Below are 27,442 nucleotides of genomic sequence, written 5' to 3'. Positions count from 1 at the left end.
GCAGAAGCTCTGCCCAGTGCCCCTAACAATGGACCAAGTTTTAGGCCCCTCAGCCTGCTTCAGGCAACAGAGACTTGCAATGAACTTTCTTTTTACATATTTAAAAGACATTGGACATCTCGATAAGCTCTAAATTCACTTGCAGGTTACCTTCATGCATTCTTCTTGCAGTGAACTTCGTCAGCCCATTCGTCGGACTATGCACTCCATCATTCCATAGGTTACATCAATACTCGCCACTGCATCCTTAGTACCCATTTCATGGCTGCATTTTATCTTCGTTTTTTTTTCCACCTCTTCACGCTGCTCTCCTTCAGCCTTTATCTCCCAAATTCCCCTCCCTGCGCAGAGTAGCATGCCAGCGATATTGAAACGCCGGCTAAATTCTCTGTTTTTTCATTAAAGAGTCTCTCTCTCTCTCTACCATGTTTCATTTTCATGTAATATTCTGGCATCTGAAATGACGGCATCTCCCGATTCCTTAGAGCATGTAGCATTTTCTTTCCTCCATGTCATGTAGGAATACTCGCTGATATGCTCTCTGCATGATGATTATGGCTGTGACGACGTCGCTATAGCCTATATATAAGCTTTTCCACGCGTTGAATCTAAATGGCATTCTACTTTAATTACATGTGTCCGTGCTCGGTTAGAGTGTAATGCGTGTATATTTAGTCCTACTATATAGCCACCTCTTTATTTCCTTTTTGACTTAGTGTAACAACTCGCGTGTCGTTTATCTTTTGTATATCAGAATATGTATTCGTTACTGACCTAGCATTGTCGTCCGTCTCATTCACAGCGTTGAACATAAACAGCCTAACGCTGGGTGTCAGGCACCATCCCCTTTGCCTCAGTTTGGGAGGGGGCCTTGTATATATATATTTTTTTTGTGTCATGGCGCATGTCTCACCATCTCTCGTTTCTGCGCTGTCATCGGTGGAGCTTTCAGTCTTCCCATATTCAGTTGCTTCTATGGCTGCAGCAAGCGATGCGCATCAAAACGGAAGTCCAGCAAGCCACCAGAGACTTAATTAAACGGTCCACCACTCCAAGTAAAGGCCCGCAGACCTGTAATTTTATTCCATATTGCTCTCTCTCTCTCTCTCGAAGACTCTCACTGTTGAAACGGTGGTGCAGAAAAAAAAAACAATTCGGTCTATCTCAAAAGTAGGTGGCAGTATGAAATTCTTTGCAGGAGCAGCGTAGCACATGGAACAGATGGTAGAGGCTGTTAGCCGCGAACTTTGAATCGGTCTCCGCCAGGTTTTGCATACGCGTATAGGTGGAGCGGCATTCGTCCGTTCTCCTTATTTGTAGTCAGCGACGCGTTCGGCTGCACTTCTTAAAAAAATGTTTGCTGCCTCAGGACTTAAGAAGGGATCGTTATGTAAACGGAAAAAAGTTTTTTCATATAACGCAAACCAGAAGGTACCGATGGCGGGGTCCCCGTTTCCAAGCAGCACAGGACGCATATCACTGTCAGCGTGAGGCCCGCGGTTGCAGTATTCTCGTTGGCCTCAATGCTGGCAGACACACAGCAGACGGTGGATGTCGGCTTCGACATCTCGTGAAACGCACACAGGGAGGCGGGGAAATAACCATAGGTAGTGGGGCCAGTCCCGAATGACGGCTGGAGTTCGGGTGACCACCTATAGAGAGCAGTACGGGGCGGTAGCCAGCGTGATTGATTAGCAGCTGAGGGAAAGCAGCTGCGCCTCTATCATCTGTTACCACATCCTCAAGGCTGAGGAAGCGGCAATCGCTCTTGCCGTCATCCACCAGGGCTAGGAGACAAACTACATAAATAATTACAGACTCTCGCAGGAATAGGGCTAAAATTATAGGGGACATTTAAGCTCCGCCTTAAAAGTATGGCGCCATAGCCTTAATGGGTTAATGCCTATATATGCAGAATTGGTCACTCCTTCTACCTTAAATTCGTAGATCGCTGGGAGTCCTGATACCACTCCTAGAACAGGGGTGCAGTGGTTAAGCGATGCGCCATTGCTTTGCGATGGCAGGAGCTGCCACCGGTGAAACATGCCCGATCAAGGTTGCTCTTCTCGAGCAAACTCTCGCTACCACTCACTAGTTTAACTGCCACCTGCCACGGTGAGAAGTTTGCTCACAATCCGGTGGGCAGGTTGTGATGACACCACAATGCTACGTGACCAAGGTGACCTATCAGCCTCGTAGGTTGCTTCTCTGGGGATTTTTTCGTGGATTATTCGCTCACGATAGCTACGCCGACGACGCCGCCGGATTTTCTGTGGCACGAGCTCCTTAACGCTGTCGCGTTAAAACGAACAGCAGCGGACGCATATCCACTGCGGCCCTCCATATAATCAAGGCGAGAAAAATCTACTCGCGATGCTCCATCACATGGCCACCAGGCTACTGTCAAAGGGAACCAACGTTCCAATGCCAACGCCCGTGCTTTCGTCAACCAGGAGGCGCACAACAACGGGGAAATGGATATAGCCACTAGACGATATGGCGCCATCTTAGGACACCAAAGAGCACTAAGGAGGACCTACTTCCCTCTCCACAAAGACCTTAGCACAGAACAGCCTGTTGCCTGGAGACAGCTGCATGACTAACACATCCCATTCTGAGTCTCCTCAGCAAAATCCACCCGACATATGAGAGTAAATCAGCGCTATGCGGGGAACCCCCAACACTTCACGGTACATGGGCCTGTAAAAGAACAGTAGTAGCGCCAATAAACAACACACCGGCACCGGAACATTGGGAGGCTGCGCTGTCCTGCTCGAAGCCTGAAGAACAGCTCAAGCTGATCGACAGGGCTCGAGAGACTGCAGAGACCACTGGGGCCCTGGACTGAGGGTCCCATCTACGCTGAATGAAGTGTTTTTGCCACAATAAAGTTTTCCATTCAATTATTCGTCTCCGAAGCTCAACCTCCTCTCCACAGGTAACAACCTACCAGGTAACAGCGAAACATTATAACAATGTAACTTTTAACACGCAAAAGGCGCCCGTGTGCTGTGCGATGTCAGTGCACATTAAAGATTCTCTGGTGGACGAAATTATTGTTGTGGCTGTTGTCCTCGAAATATAATGGCGCATACCCACAAGGGGTATAATGACCAGGCGGTGACTACCAGTTTTGTGGATTGAATGCAGCCGAAATTACATGAGATTAGTAAAAGGAGAAACTCAGATACCAGCCGCGGTCGCTCAGTGGTTGGGGCGCTCGGCTACTGAGCTGGAGTACCCGGGTTCGAACCCGACCGCGGCGGCCGCGTTTCGATGGAGGCGAAACGCAAAAGGCGCCCGTGTGCTTTGCAATGTGAGTGCATGCTAAAGACCCCAGGCGGTCGAAATTATTCCGCAGCCCTCCACTACGGCACCTCTTTCTTCCTTTCTTCTCTCACTCCCTCATTTATCCCTTCCCCTAAGGCGCGGTTCGGGTGACCACCGATAGAGGACGTCCAACCGAAGAGGATGTGAAGGCCCGTCGTGTGACTGGTCATACCATTTGAGTTTACGAAAGTGCATCTGCAACCCGGACATTTCAAGCGGACATACAGTGCCAACAACAAACATACAGTGCCAACAACAAGCTTAGCCAGAGAAACGTACCTCCCGCTACGTATATCCTGGTATCGCGGAGCTAAGCCATTGGCAATTTTTCTCTCTGTCTATCTACCCAAGAGCAATTTACACTTAAGATATAGCAGCGGAGAGTTGTAAAGCTGAACAAGTCGGCACTGAATCAATGAAAATGGCAAGGGGAAGGACACTATATTTCAAGGACCATAAACCAAAGCACAAAATTCAGCAAATATTTACTAGCGAATGCAACTTTTCGTAAGCCGACTCAACTCAATAAAACGGGCAGAGATGAGATTAAGAACGAGGAAACGTTTTCGACGATCTCAAGGTAAGCGCTCTACTTTTCCGTCACAAGGCTGGCTGCTTGAAAACGGAATTCTGCTGGCAAAAATTTTAACTCCATGGGCGACATTCGTTGCTGCCGGACGCAAGACGGGGAGAGCTTGTCCACGTGCAGTGCCAGACCCTCCGGCCGTCAGGAAACGAGGCCATCACAGAAATCCGAGTCGCCTTGATATTTAGAGGAAGCCAACGTGCAATCGGTTATCAAAAAATATTACTACGTGACGGCAAGCCGATGAAGATAGGACTACACGACAGCTGACGATGTAATGATTTAATGGCGGTAGGCATAGCGGGAGCGCTCCGTGCCGCGCCACTGCCCACTTTGTCGTCTCCTAGTCGGTGACAATAAAAATAAAAGGAGGTTAGAGGATTGGTCGAGGAAAGCGAGATAAATATTTAGGCAGGGTATTATCGGTCTGTCTGTCTGTCTGTCTGTCTGTCTGTCTGTCTGTCTGTCTGTCTGTCTGTCTGTCTGTCTGTCTGTCTGTCTGTCTGTCTGTCTGTCTGTCTGTCTGTCTGTCTGTCTGTCTGTCTGTCTGTCTCTGTCTGTCTCTGTCTGTCTGTCTGTCTGTCTGTGTCTGTCTGTCTGTCTGTCTGTCTGTCTGTCTGTCTGTCTGTCTGTCTGTCTGTCTGTCTGTCTGTCTGTCTGTCTGTCTGTCTGTCTGTCTGTCCGTCCGTCCGTCCGTCCGTCCGTCCGTCCGTCCGTCCGTCTGTCTGTCTGTCTGTCTGTCTGTCTGTCTGTCTGTCTGTCTGTCTGTCTGTCTGTCTGTCTGTCTGTCTGTCTGTCTGTCTGTCTGTCTGTCTGTCTGTCTGTCTGTCTGTCTGTCTGTCTGTCTGTCTGTCTGTCTGCATAATCCAAGCGCAAACTGGCAATCATGCGTATCATTTACAAACAATATTTTCAGAAATCTTGTACTTTTTGTTCAATGCTATATATAATTATATATGTTATTTTAGAGAAGGGAAATAGGACATAATAGCGGCGCCACAGTTTTGTGCAACAAAAAAATGACATTTTTTATGCTGCGGTGATCCATTCTCTCCTCATTGGTGCTGATTTTTGCTCGACGTTAATAGAAACAATTGAGAACAAACATCGCTATAACGTCAGTCCTGCTGTATATTACTTGATGACCGATATATTCAGTACATTGCGCCTTTAAGGCCAAAACTGAATTTGTCCAGTGCTCATAACTGGGCTGAGGATGAACTGTTGATATCAGACGACGGCCAAATACTTCCACGCAGTTAAGGGCGTGGCATGTGTGCTATTTTTTAGTCTGCTGTAACTAAAAAAATACTACAGAGACCTATTTACGAGTTCATTTTTGTTCACTGTAGGTAAACTGCCAAAGCTGAAAAAACATAAATAAAAAGCGGATGCTCGAATTCGACGCATTATTTTACACCACCTTTGCGCAATTTTTGCTTTACTAAAACTGAATCTGCCTGCAATTAATCACGAATGTCTTGTGCAGTCTTTTCATCTTCCGCCCGATAAGCTGGCCTCATTTTTCAAGAGACTGCGCTCGAGTTCGTAGAAATCTAGCGCCGCCGCGAAATTTGATCGGAGTAGCTTTTCTGTAATCTCTGTGCGCTAGGAAATACGATGCCCGTGGCCGAACAAAACCAAACTAGCGAAAACTCAAAAAGAACAATTCGAAACCGCGAAGCAGCAGAGAAGCGGCGAGCGCGTCATGCCGCCGGAACGCTAGTCGAAGCGCGAGCAGACGACGGAGGAGGACTAAAAAAAAAAAGCGCTCCTCTGTCGTAGCTTCCGTTTCATGACGTCACTTAAACGTGACCTCACTTCCGGCAGGAGAGATTTTTGTTGATGCTTTGTTTTGGTGGCGAGCGTCGCTGGCTGGTTCGCTGGCTTCTGGCGAGCAGCGCGCATTTCGTGCTGGGTTGTGCGTTGTGAGGGCACGTAAGCCTCGCGTCGGTCCGCGCGGCGCGATGATTTGTGTGCTCGTCGTTGGTGGCTCGTCGTTTGGTCTGCAAGGCAGCAGTGTAGCGTCGTTGCGGTGAATAACCGACGCCCTATTTGGAATACGCAAACCACTGAAGTGCACTCCGCTCAAACTTCCATTGCACCAGAGTGTTGTGAAGGCGAGCGTGGCGGAAGCATGGGTCCGGCCCGTCATCTGCTACTGTGTACGATCGGTGAGTTTTGGTCGCGCCAGTCGGCGCCTCGTAGCCTACGCTTTGGCAGAACTTGCGCGCGAACGCAGCTTGTTGTACTACAATTGTCCCGTTCGTTTTGGTGAGCGCGTCAGAGCGATTACTAAAAAAAAAAAAATTGAAAGCGCTTTTTTCCCGCTTCGCGTATTTAGTTCGCTGGTAGTAGTATTGCATGTAGTATGATCTCGACGGCTTATCGCATGGCTCCTTTTTGCCGTATTTTGCTTGAAATACGAGTGTAAATATTACTTTCTAGTGGCGCTGTTTACCAGAGGCGATATTTACCAGACCTGATTAAGTCTCTTATTTTGGACGGCGGTTTTGCTCTACACTGGTACACGAAAACTGTTTTGCACGAACCGCCGTTGGTTGGATTAATCAGGCAGTACGGTTCTGAACATGCATTGACGTCTGGAACTGCAAAATGCCGGGAACCAGGAACTACCGGTAAATTTCTGCGGAAATTTTGGCTTCGACGCATATCCTCTGCGAGAGTTTCTGTGACCCGAAGTCACAGGCGTGTTGCTCGCTCCTGTTGCTGGTGCTTTCGCTTCGGGGAAACGGATAGGAGCGAGTCCGCTTGCACCCTTCCCTCACAAGCCCGCAAGAATTTCGCCCCTTTTTTACTTATCGTCACGTGGAGGAAACAGTTGTGCTATCGCGACGAAATGGCTGCCGAAAAAGGAGGCGTTGGTGCCAGCCGATCTTTCTGACCACTCAAGGCTGGGCATTTATTTTCCAGCTTGTGAGATCTGGGCGGTATCCGAATTGAAATCGGGTTTCTCAGAATCACTCAGGGGCCTGGATTGCTTCGTAGGGATCATTTCGCTATTAAAAAAAAATGATGAAGCGTCAACAACGCAAGCTCATCCACGTGGTTGTTACGACGCAAACCAAAGTTTCTTAGCTCCGCGGTAAGGCTTAGTTTCTACGTTACTTTCATTTAATTTCGTTTTCTGTTTGCCTAATTTATCGCATCCTCAGTGATTCGCAGCTTCCATTCGCAGTGAGCGTTTTCCGCACAGCATGTTCCTGGATGCCGCTCGTCTCTCGGTGGGAATAAAACTTATTCTCCTCTCTCGGGGAGCTCAACGGTGTTGCCACGTGCAGGAGAGCGGCTTCATCTCGCGACAGATCTCTTGTAATACGAGGGAAGTAAGTTGCTCATGGGGCAGTAAGGAGAAGTCGCGCGCCACGGGCGGTTCAGTCAGATTTCATCCTTTGTAATTATTAGCGCAGGTGTCGGAGGTGAACAAGTTTCTTGCGCAAGGCAGTCCGCGGTTGCATTCAATCCGGAGAACTCCACTCGTTGGGCACCGCCTTTCACCTTTTCCGTCACCGTGCGGTTCGGATGTCCACGCTGAGTGAAACGCCATGCTACATATTATAGACGGAAAAGTGAGGTATTTGTTATGCTACCAGCACTTTAGAAAGAAATTCGGCCATTAAAATAAAAGGCGCGAAGCTTAAGTTTTACTGCTCGTTAGAAGAAAAGGGTAATAAAATGTTAGGTGTTATGAAACAGTGTTATAGTTTCATTTCGCGCTTGCTGCACGACCTAGGTTATATTATTAACGACGTTGATAAAGATAATTTATTTGAAAAGTACTGTCGGTCCGTGCTTACTACTTTGTGGCTATTTAGGCTGACTGAGCTATTTACCCGCTTTTCCCGACATTTCGGTAACTTACGTAGGAGTGTTGGACCCAAACTCTGCCGTTGGCCGAGACCTCACGCAACGCCCCTTATAAAGACTTTTGCAGGGAGCCACGTCTAGTCTTGTGTTGTTTAATAAGCGCTTAGTAGGAAGTGAGCTGCCCTCAGAGTGAAAAATGGCGACGTTATCATCATCATCATCATCATCCTGCTAAATACGTCCACTACCTGTTCAATACCCCTGCAATTAACCCTGACCTCATCCGCCCACCTGACTTTCTGCCGTCCCCTGTTGCGCTTGCCTTCTCTTGATGTCCATTCCGTTAACCTTAGGGCCCATCGGTTATCTTGCCTTCGCATTAGATGCCCTGCCCAAGGCCATTTCTTCCTCTTGATTTCGGCTAGATATAATTAACTCGCGGTTGTACTACGCTCACACGACGGACACGGCCAAGCTCACGGAAAAGCGGAGTCTGCTTCGCTCACGGTATATAGCATATCGTGTTAGTTCGAACCGTGAACCAGGCATCATCTTCGAGACATATCGAGAAGCTCAGGCGCCGCAACGCCCCGTGCCAGCTCATCCCTATCATTATATTGCACCGACACCATAATACCGGCACGCTGTTGGCTAGCCAAAATTAAGGCCTCGCTGCCGTAAACGAGCTCCGGAAGGGTTTTCAATAACCTTGCTAAGAGCTCTTATGTCGGGTGGGAAGTTGGGGTGTTGAAATCGCGTACTGCAGGTATAAATAAAGATGTTTTTACTACTTTTACTACTGTATACATGGAGGGACAATCAGCTGTCGCTCTCGGGCTGAAAGCCGCACCTGGCACAGCTGCAAGCAACGGCCGGCCGAGGAGCGAGTGTGCAGTGATCTTTGTCCGCGTCTCAGTTATACCAAGCACGGTGCGATGCTTCTACGAACTACACGCGCGGTTTATTTATTTTCGCAACCGCGCCTGTCAGCAGATAGTTCTCAGGCAGCATCCGAGCGCGCCACACCGCTGCCTTGACTCACCGTAGATTCAGTTCAGTGCCTCCTTGCCGGCGCCTGCTGCGTGTATTGCAGTGAAGAGCTCCCGCGTAGCCGCGCAGGATATATAAATGGTCAACATAAAAAAAAGTTGTATTGCTTAAAAAAAACGAAAAAAAAACTGCAGATTCAATTGCCTTAAATGGATTCCATTGAATAGTCTTATGCTATGTAACGTGCAGTCTTTCATGTTTTTACTAGTACCACATCACTGTGCAATGCGCGGCTAAATATGCGGCAAGGCACTTCTTTCCAAAGTGTGCGGCCCGTCAACATTGCGCAGAGAAAGCGGAGCACGTTTTTTTTATTTCTTTATTGGCCTGGTGCATGCGCCCTTCTGCCAGCACCCGATGCGCAGTTCTGCTTTGCGGAGGCTAGTCTCTCATTAGCCCCGTGCACAAACAGAAGCGTTGCGAGTGCGCATGTTGTGCCGAGGTGTATCCTGCAGACTGCTTGTGTTGCACATCGCCATTCGTGAGGCGTTAAAACGCGGGAGGTATAGTTAAGGGCCAGAGCCAAATCCTGCTTCTCGCTAACGAGCAGAACCAAATCCAAGCAATTTCGTGTTCGTATTCCTTCTGTTCTTTTTTTTTTTTTCTAGTCATCTGCGCGTGCTCATGAATTTTTTTAGCTTTGTGGGACAGGCAAGCATGCCGTCATTTCTCGTGTTTTAGAAAGTGAGGGGTCCCCGCCTTCTTTACGGCATAAAATGGCAAGTGCGTTTCGGGCGTGTGTATGGACGTGGGATCAGATTATGATAAGGGTGGATGCATGGACGTTAAGAGCGTCGTCCCCTCCGAAAAACAAGAAAAGTGGAGGGCGGGGGGGGGGAGGCATGTTCGCTATATTTCTCTAACTAGTATATCATAGGCTATAAAACACGCACACGCACGCACGCACACACGCACACGCGCACACGCGCGCGCAGACACGCACACGCGCTCGCAGACACACACGCACACACGCGCGCAGACACACACACTCTCTCTCGCTCACTCATTCTCTCTCTCTCTCTCTGTACGCTATACCGATTTTACGCTAAACCTGAACTTATATCTCTAGGTCACTGCCACAATTCCTCCGACTGTTTCTTGCTGACGTCTACCGCATATGCGTTCACATTACCTTGCGGGCCTCGGGGACAATAATTGTGCCTGCGTCGACATCTACGCCACGTACTAACAAATATACTCATTTGTTTCTTCGCGTTTACGACACATGCCACATGCGTCATCAGCACGGTCACTTTTTTTGTAGCTTCGCGTAAAAACTTAGACACCCTGATATCGCTTCAATCAGTCGGGCGCTGCCTGTTCAATTACTATAGAACGGTTACTCCTTAATTTCCACTTTCCATTTTATGCACGTCCGTGATTCCGCTTTCTTGTTTTCATTGAATTATTCCAATTCATACCCTCTGCCTGTTTCCCTCCCATTGTCAGTCAACGCTTTTTCTGTACATGTACTTTGATACCTTGGCTGCCCATCTGTTTTCGTCCAGCTTCCCCAGCCGCTTTTCATGCAGTATTTTACTCTCGGCTTCCCGCACATAAAACAAAGTCCACCCCATGCTCCCAATGCGTGTTCGTATGGGGTTTTGCATTGAGTACCTGATGCTCATCTCCCAACAGCTGTCTCGTTCTATAGCCCCGACTGAACTTCAGCATTTGGGCACAAAACCGCATTCCCAAAACTAGCAAAAGTGGACGGAGCGGCGCCGTGTAATAAGTGGGAAGTTTGTGTGTGATTCTGTGGGCACCCTTGAATGAATGATAGGCCGACAGTATTAAAAAAAATCGTCGTCAGATAATTGTCGCGAGTTGTTTATAATTAGTACTAGCAGTGTAGTGGTAACGTGGCCATCTCGAGCCGCCTTTGATCTAAAACTTTGACAGTGGTAAGCCGGCGGAAAACACAAACGTAACAAAGGCTGTATAGTAACCAGCTATAGTTTTCTATCCCGGTACTTATCTCGTGCGCAGGCCTCCACCACTGCATTGAAACCGTCCCAAGATTATGCTCTGTGCTTTTCCACGCTGGAAGACCATGCAAGCTGCTTGGACAAACGCCGAAAAAACGCATTTACGTACCTGCGCGTGGTTTCCTGTGGAACACACGCCTTGTTTTGCTTGCGACTCGTTTTGTAATCCGCAAACCTTGTTGACCGTCCGCTCCTCCTGAAAACAAAGCGCAAGAACGAAAATTATGTTGGCAAATACGTATTCACTGCTGGCATGGAATGGCCATGGTCAGGAATCGCATTCGGCAGTGAACGCTGTATGTTTTTGATAGTGGTTACGATATTGATATCTATAGCGCCCGGGTCGTCTGCGTCTTCCTCTCCTTGGGCCACGTGACTGTAACAATAAATTGTCTTGCGCGTAGTCCGAGTTCAAGCACAAGTCTTCCGGTTCAAAGTCTGGCACTTAGAGTTCAGGCGAACTTGATAATCAATGCTCAAGAAATTTTTCAGTCCAGCCGCGCGAAACTGAAGCAGGAAGCCTTGCGCTGGCCATTGGAAAGAATCTCCTCGTGCGAACTGTTGAAGGTCCAGGACACACAGCAGGGTCCTGACTATCGGACACTTACTCGAGCAGTGATGGCCCTTTCATGTGGACGAATTTCGCCAGCGGAAGCCTGCGGAGAACAGAAGGCCATTGCGAAACTCAGAGAAAAAAAGGAAGAAAAGTAATGAAATAAGTACAACGTACGGAGTTGCGGCCTCTGCATTTTCTTTGCCTTTCATCTCGAAAGGGAGGCGCTCAGTGCTTGTGCTCAGTAGAAGCAGCTTGACCCTCTGAAGGTAATGCATATTAACAGGCCATATCAAGACTGAGGCTTTCTGTTCCGTTACCGTCAAACGAAACGCGAACAGCACAACGAGAACTTAGTTGATGGAGACTGAATATCAGCGCAGTTGATTTTCACTTCGAAAGAGGGAAGACCGCTTTTTAGAAGTAGTAATGAACCCTGCCAGTATTCCCTTTCGAGCGGCTAATATTTTTTTGTGTACGATTATTCAGTTGCCCCATTTCGCGTTACATTTCACGCTGACGGTACTTTGCTGTCGTGAGGTACTTAAAACAAGTCTCAGCCACGCTGGGAAGGATGGCAAGTGCTTCGAACATGTATTCGATTTCTTTGTCTTCGTGCTCCACAGCGCTTATGTCCGCCGGGCTATGTGTGAACGGTGCGCATTGTTATGGGTCGCCAAATAGCCCAAAAAGTCAGCTCTGTTAAGCTTCTCTCTCAAAAAAAGTAATAGATCAGTGGTTAACACATTACGAGACTAGCTTAGCGCAGATAACCCGTACAGACAAAAAACACAGGCCACAAGCAGTTACATAACTCGTAGCAACTCGTGTAACAAACGGTCTTGCCGCCAGGGGTGGATTTATGGGAGGGGGGGGGGGGACCTCTCTTCAACAGGCGAGAAATTTTACATAGGAAAACAATACCGAACCTAATGTTATTGACAATAAAGTCGACGAAATACATGGTTCAAATGGTACGCCCCCGCCCCTCTCCAAAACCGATCCCTCCAAGAGTGCCTGTGTCCACACTGTTCCTTTGTCATGTTGAACCAACCAGCCCCCAACAGTACACTTGGGACCCATAATTCCGCCGCTGCTGCCAACTTTCGCACTTCATTATCTTGCAGAGTCTTTTCCGTTGTTCCACAGTGGTTCCAAGAATGCCAAGCAGGGAAGCAATATCACGAGATTGCTGACCTTTTCGTAGGCAGAAAGCGAGATACACAGCCCTGCATGTTGTAAGTGTGACAGGAGTGCGCACGTGCTGCCAAACTGGCCCCGACTTGGTGTTAGCTCCGACTGTGTTACGTGCTTAATTCTCATGTTTTCCGTGGCAGCCGGGTCACAATGATGGCGGCTCCAGCAGACGGCAGCTCCAGGTTTCCCTCTAGCACAGCAGTATGAAACTTTTGTTCGGACGTCCGAGGTGCTGTGTTCGAAGGAACTCTATTGGAGGCAATAAATGGGAATGGGGAGGGCAGCCACTTGTATGAGGATTTGCAGAGGAGAGTGCGAGATCTCCGGGACGTGGACATCTGGTCGACTCGGCGATTGCCGCGATCTGTTTCGAAACGACAGCGGACGCAGTACGCCGGACGGAATCACAGATACTCTGAGGCTTTCGTGCACAAACATGGGCATAGCAGGGTCGGCGCTTTTGAAAGCCTGTCTTGCCGGGCCTATGAAGCCTCGGCGGTGTATTGCTCTCTTTTGCATTCCGTACCTTCCCGGCCACGTGGCTCGGTTTCGGTCGCCACCGCTCGACTTTGGCCCCGTACCGCGGTGATGCCGACAGCTAAGCTTTGTCCAGAGTTGCGTCGCCGATATATCTTGGCTGAAGGGAAAAAGGGAGCGGACAGAGGGTTGTCGCATTAACTGTCTCATTCAAGAGGCACGCCTGGTCCTTACTACGCCCGTGGTAAAAAGGAGAGCGTCAAAGGTTGGTGGGAAAAAGAGTCGTCGACTCGCCGTAGTTTGGGGGCTTCAGATTAATTTCGACCACCTTGAGTTCTTTAACGTGCTCCGAAATCGCACAGCTCCCGAGCCTCATTTTCACTTTTCCTCCATAGCAATGCTGCCGCCGCGGCAGAGATTGATACCGCGACCTCGAGCCGCTGATCACCCGAACGCCATAACCGCAGCCACTACAGAGAGTCAGCCGAAAAGTTCGAAGCGAAGAGAAGGCGGCTACAGAACCACCGGCGGATACTCTTTCCGCGACTGATCCTATATCCCTCCGAAGAAATGAAGGGAGGGGGGTTGTTCAGGTGCGCGAGTGGATGTGGCATCGCACAGCGGCAGTGTTGCTTGTTCCAACGCTTCTTGAGCGTCTTTCCTTTTTTTTGTAGTTGCTGGAGGAGTTTTTGTGCTTCGACGCGTTAACGGGAAGACAGAATGTGTGACGTCAAGTGGGGCCCTCTGAATCAGCGCCCTGGCGCGGATTCATCTGCCGGTAGCGAACTGCTCGCCGTTCCGTAATGAACCATGACGTCGCGAGTGCAGTGGACCGGCGGCGCACATTTACTCGCCGCTGCTCCGTTTCTGACATCGTCCGCGCGCGACTGGGCGCGTGTATTCTGCGGCACCAGATTTATGTGCGCCCCCGTCGGACGTTGTTGTTATTATTATTGTTTTGCTTTCAATTCTCCTCCTCCCCCTGCGCACTTATCTCTTCAATCTCTGCCCCCCTCCCAGCTCAGGTCGGGTTGCGCTACGGTTCGCTTGAAGCTCCGCTCGCCGATGGCGGACCGGCGCGAAACGTGGTCCGATAACGAACGCCGCTCGCGTGACGCGACGTCGGAGGCGCCAGCGCTTGCGTCCGGGTCGTTCGGCTTTCGTTGTCGCCTTTTGTCTCGCGAAACGCCGGGGAGGACCGGAGGATGGGCGCTGGGAACAAAAGCGGGGCAGCGACGACGCTTTATGCCCGAGCCCCGTGTTTCGGCGAGCTCGGGCTCACTTGAGGGCGAACTCGCAAGCGTCGAAGCAGCCGCGCGTTGGGCTTCGGCCGCGAGTTCTTTGACGCATCGCGCTACGAACAGGCGCTATTCGCATTTTCATTCGACTTTCACTCTGCCTCACTTGTTCGCAATGGGGTTACACGAGCTCGATGCGACGCCTTCTCGTACTGGGAAACGGAGATATCTGTTCGCCCCGCCGCGGTGGCTCAGTGGCTAGGGCGCTCGACTACTGATCCGGAGTTCCCGGGTTCGAACCCGACCGCGGCGGCTGCGTTTTTATGGAGGAAAAACGCTAAGGCGCCCGTGTGCTGTGCGATGTCAGTGCACGTTAAAGATCCCCAGGTGGTCGAAATTATTCCGGAGCCCTCCACTACGGCACCTCCTTCTTCCTTTCTTCTTTCACTCCCTCCTTTATCCCTTCCCTTACGGCGCGGTTCAGGTGTCCAACGATATATGAGACAGATACTGCGCCATTTCCTTTCCCCCCAAAACCAATTATTATTATTATGCCGCATCCCCAACACGCTGGCGTACGCTCGACAGCGGACATTGTTTCAAGTCCTGGCGAGTGAGCTTGCATTGATAACGTGCTTTTGGCTCATAGCATCTACCAAAATTGTAGCCGAGACTCGGATCCTGCGCACCGATCTGTCATTTGGGCTCCAGGTCACCAAGGCCTCCACGGAAACGAAGCAGCCGACGCCGCCGCCCGCGCGCTCTCTCTCCGGACATCATTTGAGTTTGAGTTTATTTCCACAAACAAGGAGATGCAATGGTTGTGGGGGATACAAGGGGTAAAAGCTGCTCAGGGACAGCTTGACTGGCCCCAAGTACCTCGGGACCCGACGTTGACCAGGACTCCGATTTCAATCCGGTTTACACTTTTAAGGAAATATGCGATTACTACAAATCCACCCACCAAACTCTTCCCACTCCTTGCAAAGGGCTGGGGAAGGCCAACGAGCGGGTACTCCTGCGCCTGCTCACTAACACGATGCTGTGCCCGGCAACTCTAAAGCATTTCAATCCTCAATTCGACGGGCGGTGCTCACACTGTGGGGAGGTGTCGGACACCTACCACATGGTGTGGGCCTGCCAGCAGAACCCATCCCTACCCCCTATCCCAAACCCCACCCGAGAGGACTGGGAGGCGACCCTGTCCGGCTGCTGCACCCTCGAGGCCCAAAAGGCCTTAACGCAACGCGCTTGGGCCGCGGCAACAGCCAATGGGGTGCCTGACTAGGCCTGAAGGGCGTGACCCTTCAGGTCGCGACCCCCAACACCTCTCTCTATAATTAATAAATGGTTTCACCACCACCACCACCACCTTCAACAGACGCCTCTAAATTGGCGTCTCGTACTCAGGAACCCGGCGTTGCCTAAGCTAGCTTGCCTATTCGCTGTGGCGCCCAAAATGTAGTTCGCCCGCGGTGAAAGTCAGAGAGGTTAAGGTCGGTTTTAAGTACCTTGCCTTCCAGTGTCTAGTACTGCGATTTATACCTCGTCCCACCGAAGCCTCGAGATGTGCGGAGTAATTGAAGGGCGAGTGCGTGCGCACGGCTTGCCCGGCTAGCGTGGTACGCCAATAGTGAAAAGGGGACCCACGTGGACAGGCTCTCTCCTAGTCGAGACTGGCTGGGTTTCTGCATCATGCTGTCAGCTGTTGTTTGCCCTCGGCTCGTGCTTTGTGGTCTGATTGGCGGTACTTTCTTTTTCCCGAGGAAAAGAAAATGGCGCAATAACTATCTGGCATCTCGGTAGACACCTCAACCGCGCCCTAAAAGAAGGGACAAAGGAGGGAGTGAAAGAAGAAAGGAAGAAAGAGGTGCCATAGTGGAGGCCTCCGGAATAATTTCGACCACCTGGGGACCTTTAACGTGCACTGACATCGCACAGCGCACGGGCGCTTTAGCGTTTCGCCTCCATCGAAACGCTGCAGGGTTCGAACGCGGGTACTCCTGCAGTGTATCACAGCCGCCTGGGCAGATGCCACCGTTGGTGCAGCAGCCTGGTTTGGAAGCCATTCTTTTCAAGTGTCCACGCTCTTCAGGCTCCGTCTCGCTCTCACCCCCCCTGCATCCGCCTCGGGGGCCAGTTGCACGACTTCGCGCCGCGTGTGGCAGCCCCTGGTCGTCATTTCGCGCAGCTGGCGATACTCCCGAACAGTTGACTCTCGCGAGGCGCCGTCTGCAGCGCCCTGCTGAGTTGTTTACAAAAATGGAAGCGGTGTATCCGAACACGCGTGTGCGCGCGTCGCATGGCGCCGTGAATACACCGGTTACCGGCGCGGTGCCGCGCTATTGAACAGCGATTTTTATTGAGCCTAGCTCCACACTCTGCCGCATGTTGCTGACCTCGTGATGATCAAATTTATAAGCCCTCTGGTGCAGAGCTAAGCGCGCGAAGCCTGCCACAGCAAGGGACAAGCTGCGTGGCCGTCTTGTGGCCCATTAGCTTCACTTGACTGTTTGCTGACCACAGGCCGCGGACATCGATCCGGGTTCCAGCGGCGAGGGACCAACGGCTACGGGAGACAGCGCACTACCCGAGGGAGACTTAGCCGCTTACGGGACGTCGGCACCGTGAACGCACGCGGCGCTCTTCTGACGCTCTGACCGAGAAGAAATGACGTGGCCGAAAAACTGAGCACGCCCAAATCTGTGCCTTGAGTGCCACCGTTGTGGTTCGTTTCTGTATACGCGTGGGCGGGCTGTTGGCCTTGCTGGAATAGGTGCCCTTCTGGAACCAGTTGTTTAGTCAGCCTGTTATTGCGCATCCCCCCCCCCCCCCCCAATTTTTTTTGTCGCGTTTCCTGTGCGTAGGTGTAACTGTACGCCCTAGTACTCAGCAGTGCCTGCTATGTCATCGCGTGGTATACAGCAAATAATGACTGAAAAAAATGGCGGAGTGAGGTGGATAGAAGAGGAGCGGAGAGGCAGAAAGTCGCGTCGTCTCGAACGAGCTCGGAAGGACGCGGCGCCCGCGTTGTTGGTGAATCCGTTTCGCGTGGTTGCGCAGGATGGTTGATGCTTGCGCCGGCGCGCTCACGGAGTTTCGCATCGTCGCTGCCGAGCATTTTAATTATACACCGGTGCTTTATTGAAGTATGCCGAGTATGAGATTTGATTTCGTGTTTTAAGGCATCCAGTTTATTCTTGAAAAAAAAAAAAACGTGCCTCGCGAAGCCTGCGACTGCCTTCATTTTTCAGTACCTTGCAGAATCACACATTCCTCACAGTGATAACGCTGTGATTGAATGGCCATTGCAAACTCTTCTTTTTTTGGCGTCTGTTCCTCCCACCGGAAAATCTGATCAAGGAGCGAAATGGTTCGCAAATGTATGACCGGAGGGAGTCCTTAAGCGTGAGGGGAAAAAACCCCCCAAAAAATCGATAATGTGAAGTCAGGTAAGCACAGAGCACGAGAAAGCAATTCAAAATTGCCGTCACGAAGAAACATTTGAACACGGTTCTTTCCATGAGCGGCAACGCTATTTGATGTAAACGCAGTCCTTTCTGTTCGTTTTTCCCTGAAGGCTGGCAGAAACTTCCGCTGAACGCCTTCGTGTGTTTTTAAGCCGTTATGCTTGTGGTTTTCGGAATGCAGAAAGAATAACGCTTTGATTTTCCGAAAAAAAAAAGAACAACAGCAAGCATCAGTTAGTTTCTCAGCATCGGCTGTAAGTAATCCAGCATTTCTTCGGATGGTGGCGAATACAGCGCGACATCGCCGAGCCGGCAGCCACTTGGTTTCAGCATTTATAAACGGAACTCACGTCTCATCCATTGCGACAAACTGATGGATAGAAAGCACTCTTCATTACGCCGTCGCGTGCTAATAATTGCTTCACGCACTGGGGGGCATGAAGCCTTGTTCATCGGTCGGGATTCGCGGAGCCCGTCTGGAGAAAACTTCCGCACTTTCAGGTCTTCATGCGGGATGGTGCGCCGAGATCCCTCCGGCTTGATAATGCCCGAGGCTACTCTTTATTTTTTGCTCTCACATGACGCTCGGCCTTCTTTGAACCGTTGCGCATTTTTCACCACCATGACCCTGTCGCCACGGGCCACACTCAGGTGGTGATAGATGCAGATTGGTGTCATTCCACGAAAGTGAAGAATAAAGAAAGATGAACGCGCACGCATTATTCTTGGAGCGCGAATACCGTTTTCAAACTCTAGAACGCTTCTGGCGCGAGTCAGGCTCTGTCATTTCATTTGACACCATGCGCGCCGCAGGCAGGAAAGCAGCCATGTGCGAGCAGCTTTGAATAGTATGCATGATACATCTGCTGACTCCCGCTGCGGTTTTCTTCTCGCCGCTACACCTCAGTGAACCAAGTCTCGTGTGCTCTGTACGTAACGTGCTGTCTTCGGTGTTTCGTTTCCTTTCTTTTTCCGCGCTGTTTCCCTTTCACCAGGGAGGCACCAAATGACAAACAAGAGCAGGGAACTTCCAAGCTTGTCGCCTTATCCATCCTCATGGGTTCACCGCCCACGGCTGTCCCTGGGCAACATTCTCAACACCGAAGACGGCAGTGTTCGGTTACAGCGTACAGCGACGCCGACGGCGGAGCTGCAGGCTCACGTAGCGGTTGTTGTAAAGCCTATGCGAAGACCAGTGCGGCGTGCTCGCTGTGCCACTACTCTGCCCTGCTGGCACCGTCGCGATGTCCGACTGGAGTTTCGCAACCCTCACCGCCTCCTCGCCCTAATATTCCGGTCGCACTAGCCGGCCGAGCAGAGAAGGGGGGTCTACAGCAGCAGCAGCGTGGCCGTCCGCCTTGAAGAGAAGCGGCGGCGAGTTTCAAGTCGCTCGTTTCTCGCCGCGCTGGCAGCTCGGACTGGTTCTGGCGAGGCGGGCGGCGGCGAAGTTGTCGGCCTTTTCTCACACGCACGCACGCACGACGGCGGCGAGCAGCGCGTCCTTGAGCCGTAATAGGGCCCCCCGAGAGCCGCCGCGGCACATGCTGCTTGCGGTGTCGGAGAGGGGGGGGACTGCGACACCAAAGAGGTCGGAGCGATGCCGCTTACCCCGCCGGTCAACAAGGAGAAAAACAGCTCGCGCTCTAATTATATTGGTCTTTAGTTTGATTTATATATGCGCTGCCAGCTGTCGCGTCACTCGGTGGTGATCACGAGGGAGTTGTAGTCACTGGCTGTGGCGCCGGCCGATGGCCGCTTAGCGGCGAGCGCAGGCAATCTGGCGGGAGTCACCTCGCGGTGACGAAAGCCTGAGGGAAACCTCCGTGGCAGAGGTTACCTTCGTGTTTATTTTATCACCCGTTCCCCTTCGCATTAACTGGACTGGCCAAAAGTGGTCAGGCCACAGTCTGCTTCCGAGCCTTCTCGTTTAAACCATATATTTATTGGCCTATTTTCGTCGAAAAAAAAAGGGGGGGTTCGCCGTAGCTTTCCCGTGTAAAATTTCTCGCTTGGTTGGAGGATGGCGAGGGGGTGGGCTGCTCTCTCCCTCCATCTATAAGTTCACGTTTGGGATGGAAGAGGGGAACGTTCCAATTTGCTGCACTGCACCGAGGGAAAGGGAAGAGAAAATATAATGTAAACTGTGGGCAGAGTCCTATAGCTAGCCCATCGCTCAGACACGACGCCCGCATATAAATGAGGGAGCGGTGCCCGGCAGGCCTTCATAGCTGACGACCGCTGTGGCTACCGTTCGATGATGTTCACCTCCGTCAACGGGCGAGTATCGTGTAAGGCGGTCCAATGCACCACACACGATTTGTTCCAGTTTGGAACAGACGCGAGCGGTATGTAGACTGTGAGCGCTGGGTGGCGTGCTTTGCTTCCTGCATGAGCTAATTATGCGTCTTTTGTGGTGGCGAACGATTGGGCCTGGTGGTCCAGTGAGCTAGTGGCGGAGCAGCATGTGCCCCCTTTGCCAAAAGTAACCAGACTGCCCTGTTTGCTTCTCAGTTGTATAGCAGAAGACTTATCGGTAAAAAGAAGCCTTTTACTCACCTTTCTAAACCTTTTTTTGGTTTGTTAATCCATAGGGGTTCCGCTATGTGAGGGAGGAGCAAACAATGTAGCCTGGTTACTTTTGCCAAAGACTGTACGTTAGAAGTCCAACTGAGCCAAGTGGTGTAGCCGTGGGCTGCGGGGCCTTCTGCGTGATTTGTAGCGCACTTCATGTGCCTGAGGTCAGCGAGATATACAACGCGTATTGTACACATGTATCACTGTCCTGTCCCTCCTCTTTTCTCCTGGAGTGTTTGGTTCCACTATGGATATAGGTATATAACTTTTACTTAACAGCTAAGCCTCGGCGGACCACCAACGAGTACTAGCGGCGCAAACGCCCCTTTTCCCAGGCCGTAGCTCTGGCTTCAAATTTAGGAGTGCATAGACAGGCTGATGTAATGTACCTCACCGGCGCCACTTTTTCCGACCGCAACCCCAGTTCATTCGGAAGGGTAGCGTCTCGGTCGCGAGTTCGGACCTCGTATTGAACGAAGCAAACTCCACCATGGCTTTTGAAGCGGTAGCTTCACTACTAGAGGTAACGGGCTGAGATCGCCGTGTACTTCCCATGACCTTCAAGGCTCAGCCACGGTCAAGCCTTCAGTTTATAAGTTTGGAGAACCAGTGAATGGTCAGTAATCAAGCCATTGCAAAGTTCAAAGGTCCAGGTCAAAGTCATTTCATGGTTAGGTCAGCTCAAGGTCGTCATGGTCGTCAAGGGCAACCAAAATCTGGGCACGTGGTCGACTCTTGGCTCGCCGAGCAGCCGAAACGCGACCTTTACGTGGTAGGGCGTGACGTCGCGCCCTTCTTAACCGAGTACATAACAGGAGGAGCGCCGGCGCGTTTAGAAACGAAGTCCAAATGTTTTCACGTGCTAGGCCGTGTCGTCACGCCTTCAGGCGAGCATAAAATTAACGGTGGTTTAGCTTTGGTTAAACCGAAGGAGAAGCGCTAGCTTCAAGATGGTTTAGCCTGGCAAAGAACGAATAAACGACCAAACCATAGCATAAGTCATGAAGCTACCGCTTCTCCCTGGAGAGCCGTGCTGCGCATGCGCGAGGAGCAGTGACGACACACGGCGCATTTCTCTCTCTCGCTCCCTAATCACAACTGCGCATGTGCCACTAGTAGCACCGAGCCACAGGTGTTCCGCCGCTGCGCAGCGCCGCGTCTTTCCTCAAAATGCAACTTTCAATTTTCAGTTTGCCCCGCCGCGGTGGCTCATTGGTTAGGGCGCTCGACTACTGATCCGGAGTTCCCGGGTTCGAACCCGACCGCGGCGGCTGCGTTTTTATGGAGGAATAACGCTAAGGCGCCCGTGTGCTGTGCGATGTCAGTGCACGTTAAAGATCCCCAGGTGGTCGAAATTATTCCGGAGCCCTCCACTACGGCACCTCTTCTTCCTTTCTTCTTTCACTCCCTCCTTTATCCCTTCCCTTACGGCGCGGTTCAGGTGTCCAACGATATATGAGATAGATACTGCGCCATTTCCTTTCCCCTAAAAAAACCAATTATAATTTTCAGTTTCCTCTTTCTTTCCCTCCCTCCTCTATCCCTTCCTTTACGGCGCGTTTACGACGCCGTTCGGGTGTCCACCGAGATATGCGAGACGGTTACTGTGCTCTGCGCGCTCGCCGCGCCATCTGGCATGGCGTCACACCGCGCGGCTCGCCGCCCTTTGGTACGACGTCACACCGCGTTCCTCGTCGTTGCGCTCGCCTCCGCTAGCTTCGCCAGCTGCGTCGCATGCCTGATAACATGTCGGATTGAAAAGGAAAGCTGGCGTGCACCTCAACCACAGTTGTGTCGTCTTTAATGCGACAACACCATAGCTAGACAACCAGACTAACCTGGACTTGCAATCAAGATTAACCAAGGCTAACCATGCTGTGAATTAGCTTTCGCTACGTATATCCTGGCATAGCCGAGCTAAGCCACTGCCAATTTTCTCTCTCTCTCTCTCGCTCTCTAGTCACTACTGCGCATGCGCCACTAGTAGCACCGAGCCACAGGTGTTCCGCCGCTGCGCAGCGCCGCGCCTTCCCTCAAAATCCAACTTTCAATTTTCAGTGTTACCCGCCGCGGTGGCTCAGTGGTTAGGGCGCTCGACTACTGATCCGGAGTTCCCGGGTTCGAACCCGACCGCGGCGGCTGCGTTTTTATGGAGGAAAAACGCTAAGGCGCCCGTGTGCTGTGCGATGTCAGTGCACGTTAAAGATCCCCCAGATGGTCGAAATTATTCCGGAGCCCTCCACTACGGCTCCTCCTTCTTCCTTTCTTCTTTCACTCCTCTCTTATCCCTTCCCTAACGGCGCGGTTCAGGTGTCCAACGATATATGAGACAGATACTGCGCCATTTCCTTTCCCCTCAAAACCAATTATTATTATTATATCCCGGATTCGAACCCGACCGCGGCGGCTGCGTTTTTATGGAGGAAAAACGCTAAGGCGCCCGTGTGCTGTACGATGTCAGTGCACGTTAAAGATCCCCAGGTGGTCGAAATTATTCCGGAGCCCTCCACTACGGCTCATCCTTCTTCCTTTCTTCTTTCACTCCCTCCCTTATCCCTTCCCTAACGGCGCGGTTCAGGTGTCCAACGATATATGAGACAGATACTGCGCCATTTCCTTTCCCCAAAAAAACAGTTATAATTATTATTAATTTTCAGTGTTCTCTTTCCGTCTCTCCTTTATCCCTTCCTTTACGGCGCGGTTCGGGTGTCCACCGAGATATGTGAGATGGTTACGGTGTCATTTCCTTTCCTCAAAAACCAAACAAAACTAGTGAGCCGACGGCGTTCATAGAGTTCTCTGGCGTTGACAACTTTGCAAAGACCGTTCATTTTCACCGGCTTCGTGGGTCAGTGGAGACCTCAATCTCGCTTTCGCTTAGTATATCGTGGATTAGCCGGGCTAATCCACGTTATTTTTTTTTTGGGGGGGGGGGGGGGGTTCACTTCATCAAAAATGCGACCGGTGTGGCTAACACTACTCTGTGAAAACCACGGCCTCGAAATACCATGTATGGAAATGCTCAATGTAGTACCACCATTAAAACACACTTCATTTTTCGTTCGCGACTACTGTTAGAGACGACTGGTAGACCGACGGCTCTCGTTGTCATGTTTTAAAACGCTCCGATAGGCGCTCATGCAGAGTGTGCAATTTATGGTTGCCCAGTTCACGTATATTCTCTCAGAGTCGGCGTAGACACTCTCCTTACGTTTTACTCCTCACACTGCGCGCATCTGTTATCGAAAATAGTATGCATTCAGTAGGCAAAGAGAGTTTTAAAGCGAAAAGACCTGAAGAAAATAGAAAAATGAAAATGAATAATTTGTTGTTTGGGAAAGGAAACGGCGCAGTATCTCACATCTCGGCTGTCACCTGAATGGCGACGTAAGGGATGGGATAAAGGAGGGACTGAGAGAAGAAAGGAAGAAATAGGCGCCGTAGAAAATTGAGTAACGAAGATTTTTTAATTTAGTGATTTTTGAGGAAAGGAAATTCGTTGGACAGTTCAAGCGCGCCTTGGAGGAAGAATAGATGGATGGAAACAACTTTTAATAGAAGAAAAACAGAAAAAGGAAAGAAAAAAAATCTTCCAGAGTGGTCTCCTATTGGTTCAGGAGTCCACTGGCTTTTGTCTCACATAAGGCCCGATCCACCAGCCATTTGTGGCCGGCGGGCTGAGCGGTCCGTAAAGCAGCCTCCCAGGAAGAATGAGTGGGATTGGGGATGGGGGGTACTTACTGCCTGTGGGGAAAGACATTCCCAAAGGTAGTGGAAAAGTGTGGATCTGGGCACGCCACTGGTGTTACAATGAGGAGGAAAGGTTGGTTGAAAGCATGAGAGACGGTAGGGCGAAATAAAGCATCCCCTCTGTAATTGTCGGCATGTGGCAAGAAGGCAGGCGGGCAGACGTCTCCTTTAGGGAACGCCGAGTCAAGTGCATAATCAAATGACCACATCTGGCAAACCGGCGGTCGGAGCAGCAGCGCGGCGAGTCACGTGGTCTGACGTCACGGCCACACCTTCGGCACTCCGCCCATATCGAATGGCCTTAATTGCAAAAGGTGAAGTTAATCCTATTTGCCAAATTGGTGACAAAAAGCTTACCGCCGATGATGACCATATTCCCTGGAGATGCGATTGAAATCCACCCCCAGAAAGCTCCTGCCATATCCCTCAGCTGACAGCTGGGAAAAGATTATACGCAATGAGGACAAACAAGTGCAAGCCAACATCGCAGATTGGATCCTCGAGGTCGCCCCTTCATGGAGGCCACCTGGGGAGAAAGTGGGCGAACGACGAGAGAGAAGCCTAATAAAATGTATTCCTCCTCCTCCTGCTGAAGGTCAAACACCCGGTGACCTTGACGAAAGAGGACGCAGTGCAGCACTCGCTCCAAAAGGCGCCCGTGTGCTGTGCGATGTCAGTGCAGATCCCTAGTTGGGTTAAATTATTCCGGTGTCTTCCACTATACGGCACCTCTCCCTTTCTTCTTTCCCTCTCTCCTTTATCCCTTCCTTTACGGCGCGGTTCGGGTGTCCACCGAGATATGTGAGACGGTTACTGTGCCATTTCCTTTCCTCAAAAATTAAACAAAACAAGTGAGCCGACGGCGTTCATAGAGTTCATTGGCGTTGACAACTTTGCGAAGACCGTTCATTTTCACGAAAGGAAAGGCGCACAACCGGCTTCGTGGGTCAGTGAAGACCTCAATCTCGCTTTCGCTTTGTATATCCTGTGTTAGCCGGGCTAATCCACGTTAATTTTTTTTACCCGTGTGCCAAGCCCGCTTTCGCGAAATCAAAGCGCGTCCCGACTCCACGCGCTCGTCTCTCTGCGCGCTTTGTCCAGGCTGTTGTCAGTTCGCCGCGTCTGCTTTACGCAGGCAGAGTCGTGCAGACTTGGGCCGAGCCGCCGGCCCGGGGTCGACGTCCGGTCCGGTCGGCGTTGGTCGCGATGCGCCCAGGAGCGCGTCTCCATCTCGCTCACCTGCGCCGGCCGCGGGACGAGAGGCGGGGGAGCATCTCGTTCGGCGGCCCATCCATCATGCTCCGGCAATCCCGGCGAGGCGCTCCGTCTTCCTTCGGACGTCACGGGCCGCCTCTGATCTCGTTATTCGATTTTCCTCCGCGAGCTTCCCGGTCGCAAAATGTTTATTCGCGAAACGAGTCCCTCGCCTTTATCTCGCGCACGCGCGCCTATTTGTGTTTTTCACCTGCCTTGTCCTTTGATTTTGTCGGACGATAGGCGCTGTACACTTCAGACGCTGAGTAGAGCTGCAGTGTTCACTGGATAATTTTTCCTGTAAGCTCTGAGTCGATAATGTTTATATACAAGGATTGTATTTGAGCTTAATTATGCTCGCGAACGGGATTGGTTCGACTCGCGGGCCGAAGCGACGACGGCTTTTCTGCGACGCAGAGCCCTTAATGTTCGCACGTCAATACAGACTGTCGAGCTGCGCTTTCTGTTCATTGTCATTGTTCACCACGGATGTAGCGAATGTTAAAGCAGCACTTAGACCATCAGAACCAGCTGATGGTCTAAAGTGCTGCTTTAACATTCGCTACATCCGTGGTGAACAATGACAATGAACAGAAAGCGCAGCTCGACAGTCTGTATTGACGTGCGAACATTAAGGGCTCTGCGTCGCAGAAAAGCCGGCGTCGTTGGCCGCGAGTGAAAAATCCCGATGGGAGAAAATAACTAATACAATTGAGGTTGAAAGAAAAATTGTTTTTGGGTGGGAATCGAACCCTGAACTTCCGACACGCTACCCATAGGCCACGAAGGCTTTTTTTTAACATGGTATTTATTACAGTGATGCAAGGTTTTCGTCGGCTCGAGCTGAATAAAGGTTGACCCGTAGTGAATGCGTTGTGGTCATTAATTTATAGTGAACTGTCTTAGAGACATGTACAGATGCGAGCATAAGTAATCATGAGCATGCTAATTATGAATTATGTCGTTGTATGTGTTTCGAGTAGGCAATGCGGACTGCATCGCTAACGCTATCGCGTTCTACTTTAATGGAGAAGCTGAAATACATCCCATATTTTTTAAGGGGCATAGACACAGAGTTCTTGGGTGTCCGTTTTTTGGCCTTGAAAGAGGCCTGCGGGCGTTCTAATCATTAATAATTAATTATTAACGATTTTTGACCGGCAGTTTCGGTCTCGGTCGGCGACAGTGCTAGAGTGGTGGACCTCGCCTGTCGGCCGGCCAACCTGTACTACCACATTCCTGATGACGTCGGCGTCGCTTGCAAGAATTAGTTGTTCTGTGCCGTCATAATAATTGGGGCAAGTGAACGTCGACGCCACTCGATGCGGGTGGAAATACCGAGCGGCTCAATGGTTTATGGGGTTTTAACATCCAAAACGACGTAGGCTATGAGCGACGCCGTAGTGAAGGGCTCCGGAAATTTCGACCACCTGTCGGACAGCGTTCAAAATCAAATTAAATTATGTTCCACTCAATGACAGCGACTGAAACTTGATAGAAGGTATTTTCTTACGGCCATGAAAAAAAAATCTCGTCGTTCAGAATTTTGTGCCTGAAACGCGGGTCTGAAACTCGGTGGGCCCGAGATAATGTCTGATGGCCCACGTAAACTCGTCCTTACGCTTATAGTTTGCGAGTGAGTCTCAGTGAATTTGACTGGGAGTTGGTCTTTATGGGTCTGAGCACATGTGACGCGGTATGAATTTGAGTACGAGCGAATCGATTAGGATCCTTTGGGCTAAAAATGCGATCAGAGCCGACGCGTCGCCACTTGCGGTCGCACTGATTAAAAAGCGAACCGCGTCTTGTAAGTGTTCGGAAGGTAATTAGTGGAAGCTGCCGAGGCAGGTGCTTTCGGTGTCTCCATCCGCGCTCACGAAAAACCGTTTAGAACCTTGTCGTATCCAGTATACTGCTGCATGCTTCTTTTCCTAGAGGGCGCGAGAGTCACTCACGGGAAGGATTGGGCGGGTGCGTCACTGCAAAATCGCTAGCGCGGGTCCTCTATGCGTTGCTTTGCATCCACCTCGCCCCGGAGTCGCCATTGGAAGTTGAAATCGCGTGAATGGCGAGCGTTGTTGCGCGCTCCGTAAAGGCGCGAACTCCTTCGGGCTCGCACCCACGCCGCGTGTGCGTGCTTCCTTATC

At 50.9% G+C, this 27,442-nt stretch overlaps 1 protein-coding gene across 2 annotated transcripts in view; it reads left to right on the top strand.

Annotated features, from left to right (window-relative positions):
* The first annotated feature begins 5,784 nt into the window (after positions 1-5,784).
* Positions 5,785-27,442, top strand: part of LOC144126140 (uncharacterized) — a 256,379-nt gene continuing 234,721 nt past the window's right edge. The window contains exon 1 of one of the 2 annotated variants that reach the window (XM_077660106.1): positions 5,785-6,090. In XM_077660106.1, coding sequence (XP_077516232.1) covers positions 6,054-6,090 — 37 coding nt within the window. In that variant the 5' untranslated portion in view covers positions 5,785-6,053. Of the gene's footprint in view, positions 6,091-10,807; positions 10,888-27,442 lie in introns of those variants that run through there. The other variant, XM_077660105.1, reaches the window with a different exon arrangement.

The sequence above is a fragment of the Amblyomma americanum genome, chromosome 3 (assembly GCF_052857255.1).
Source record: "Amblyomma americanum isolate KBUSLIRL-KWMA chromosome 3, ASM5285725v1, whole genome shotgun sequence".
Lineage (NCBI taxonomy): Eukaryota > Metazoa > Arthropoda > Arachnida > Ixodida > Ixodidae > Amblyomma > Amblyomma americanum.
Note: the sequence above shows the minus strand (reverse complement) of the source record. Positions and strands in the feature narration are given on the sequence as shown.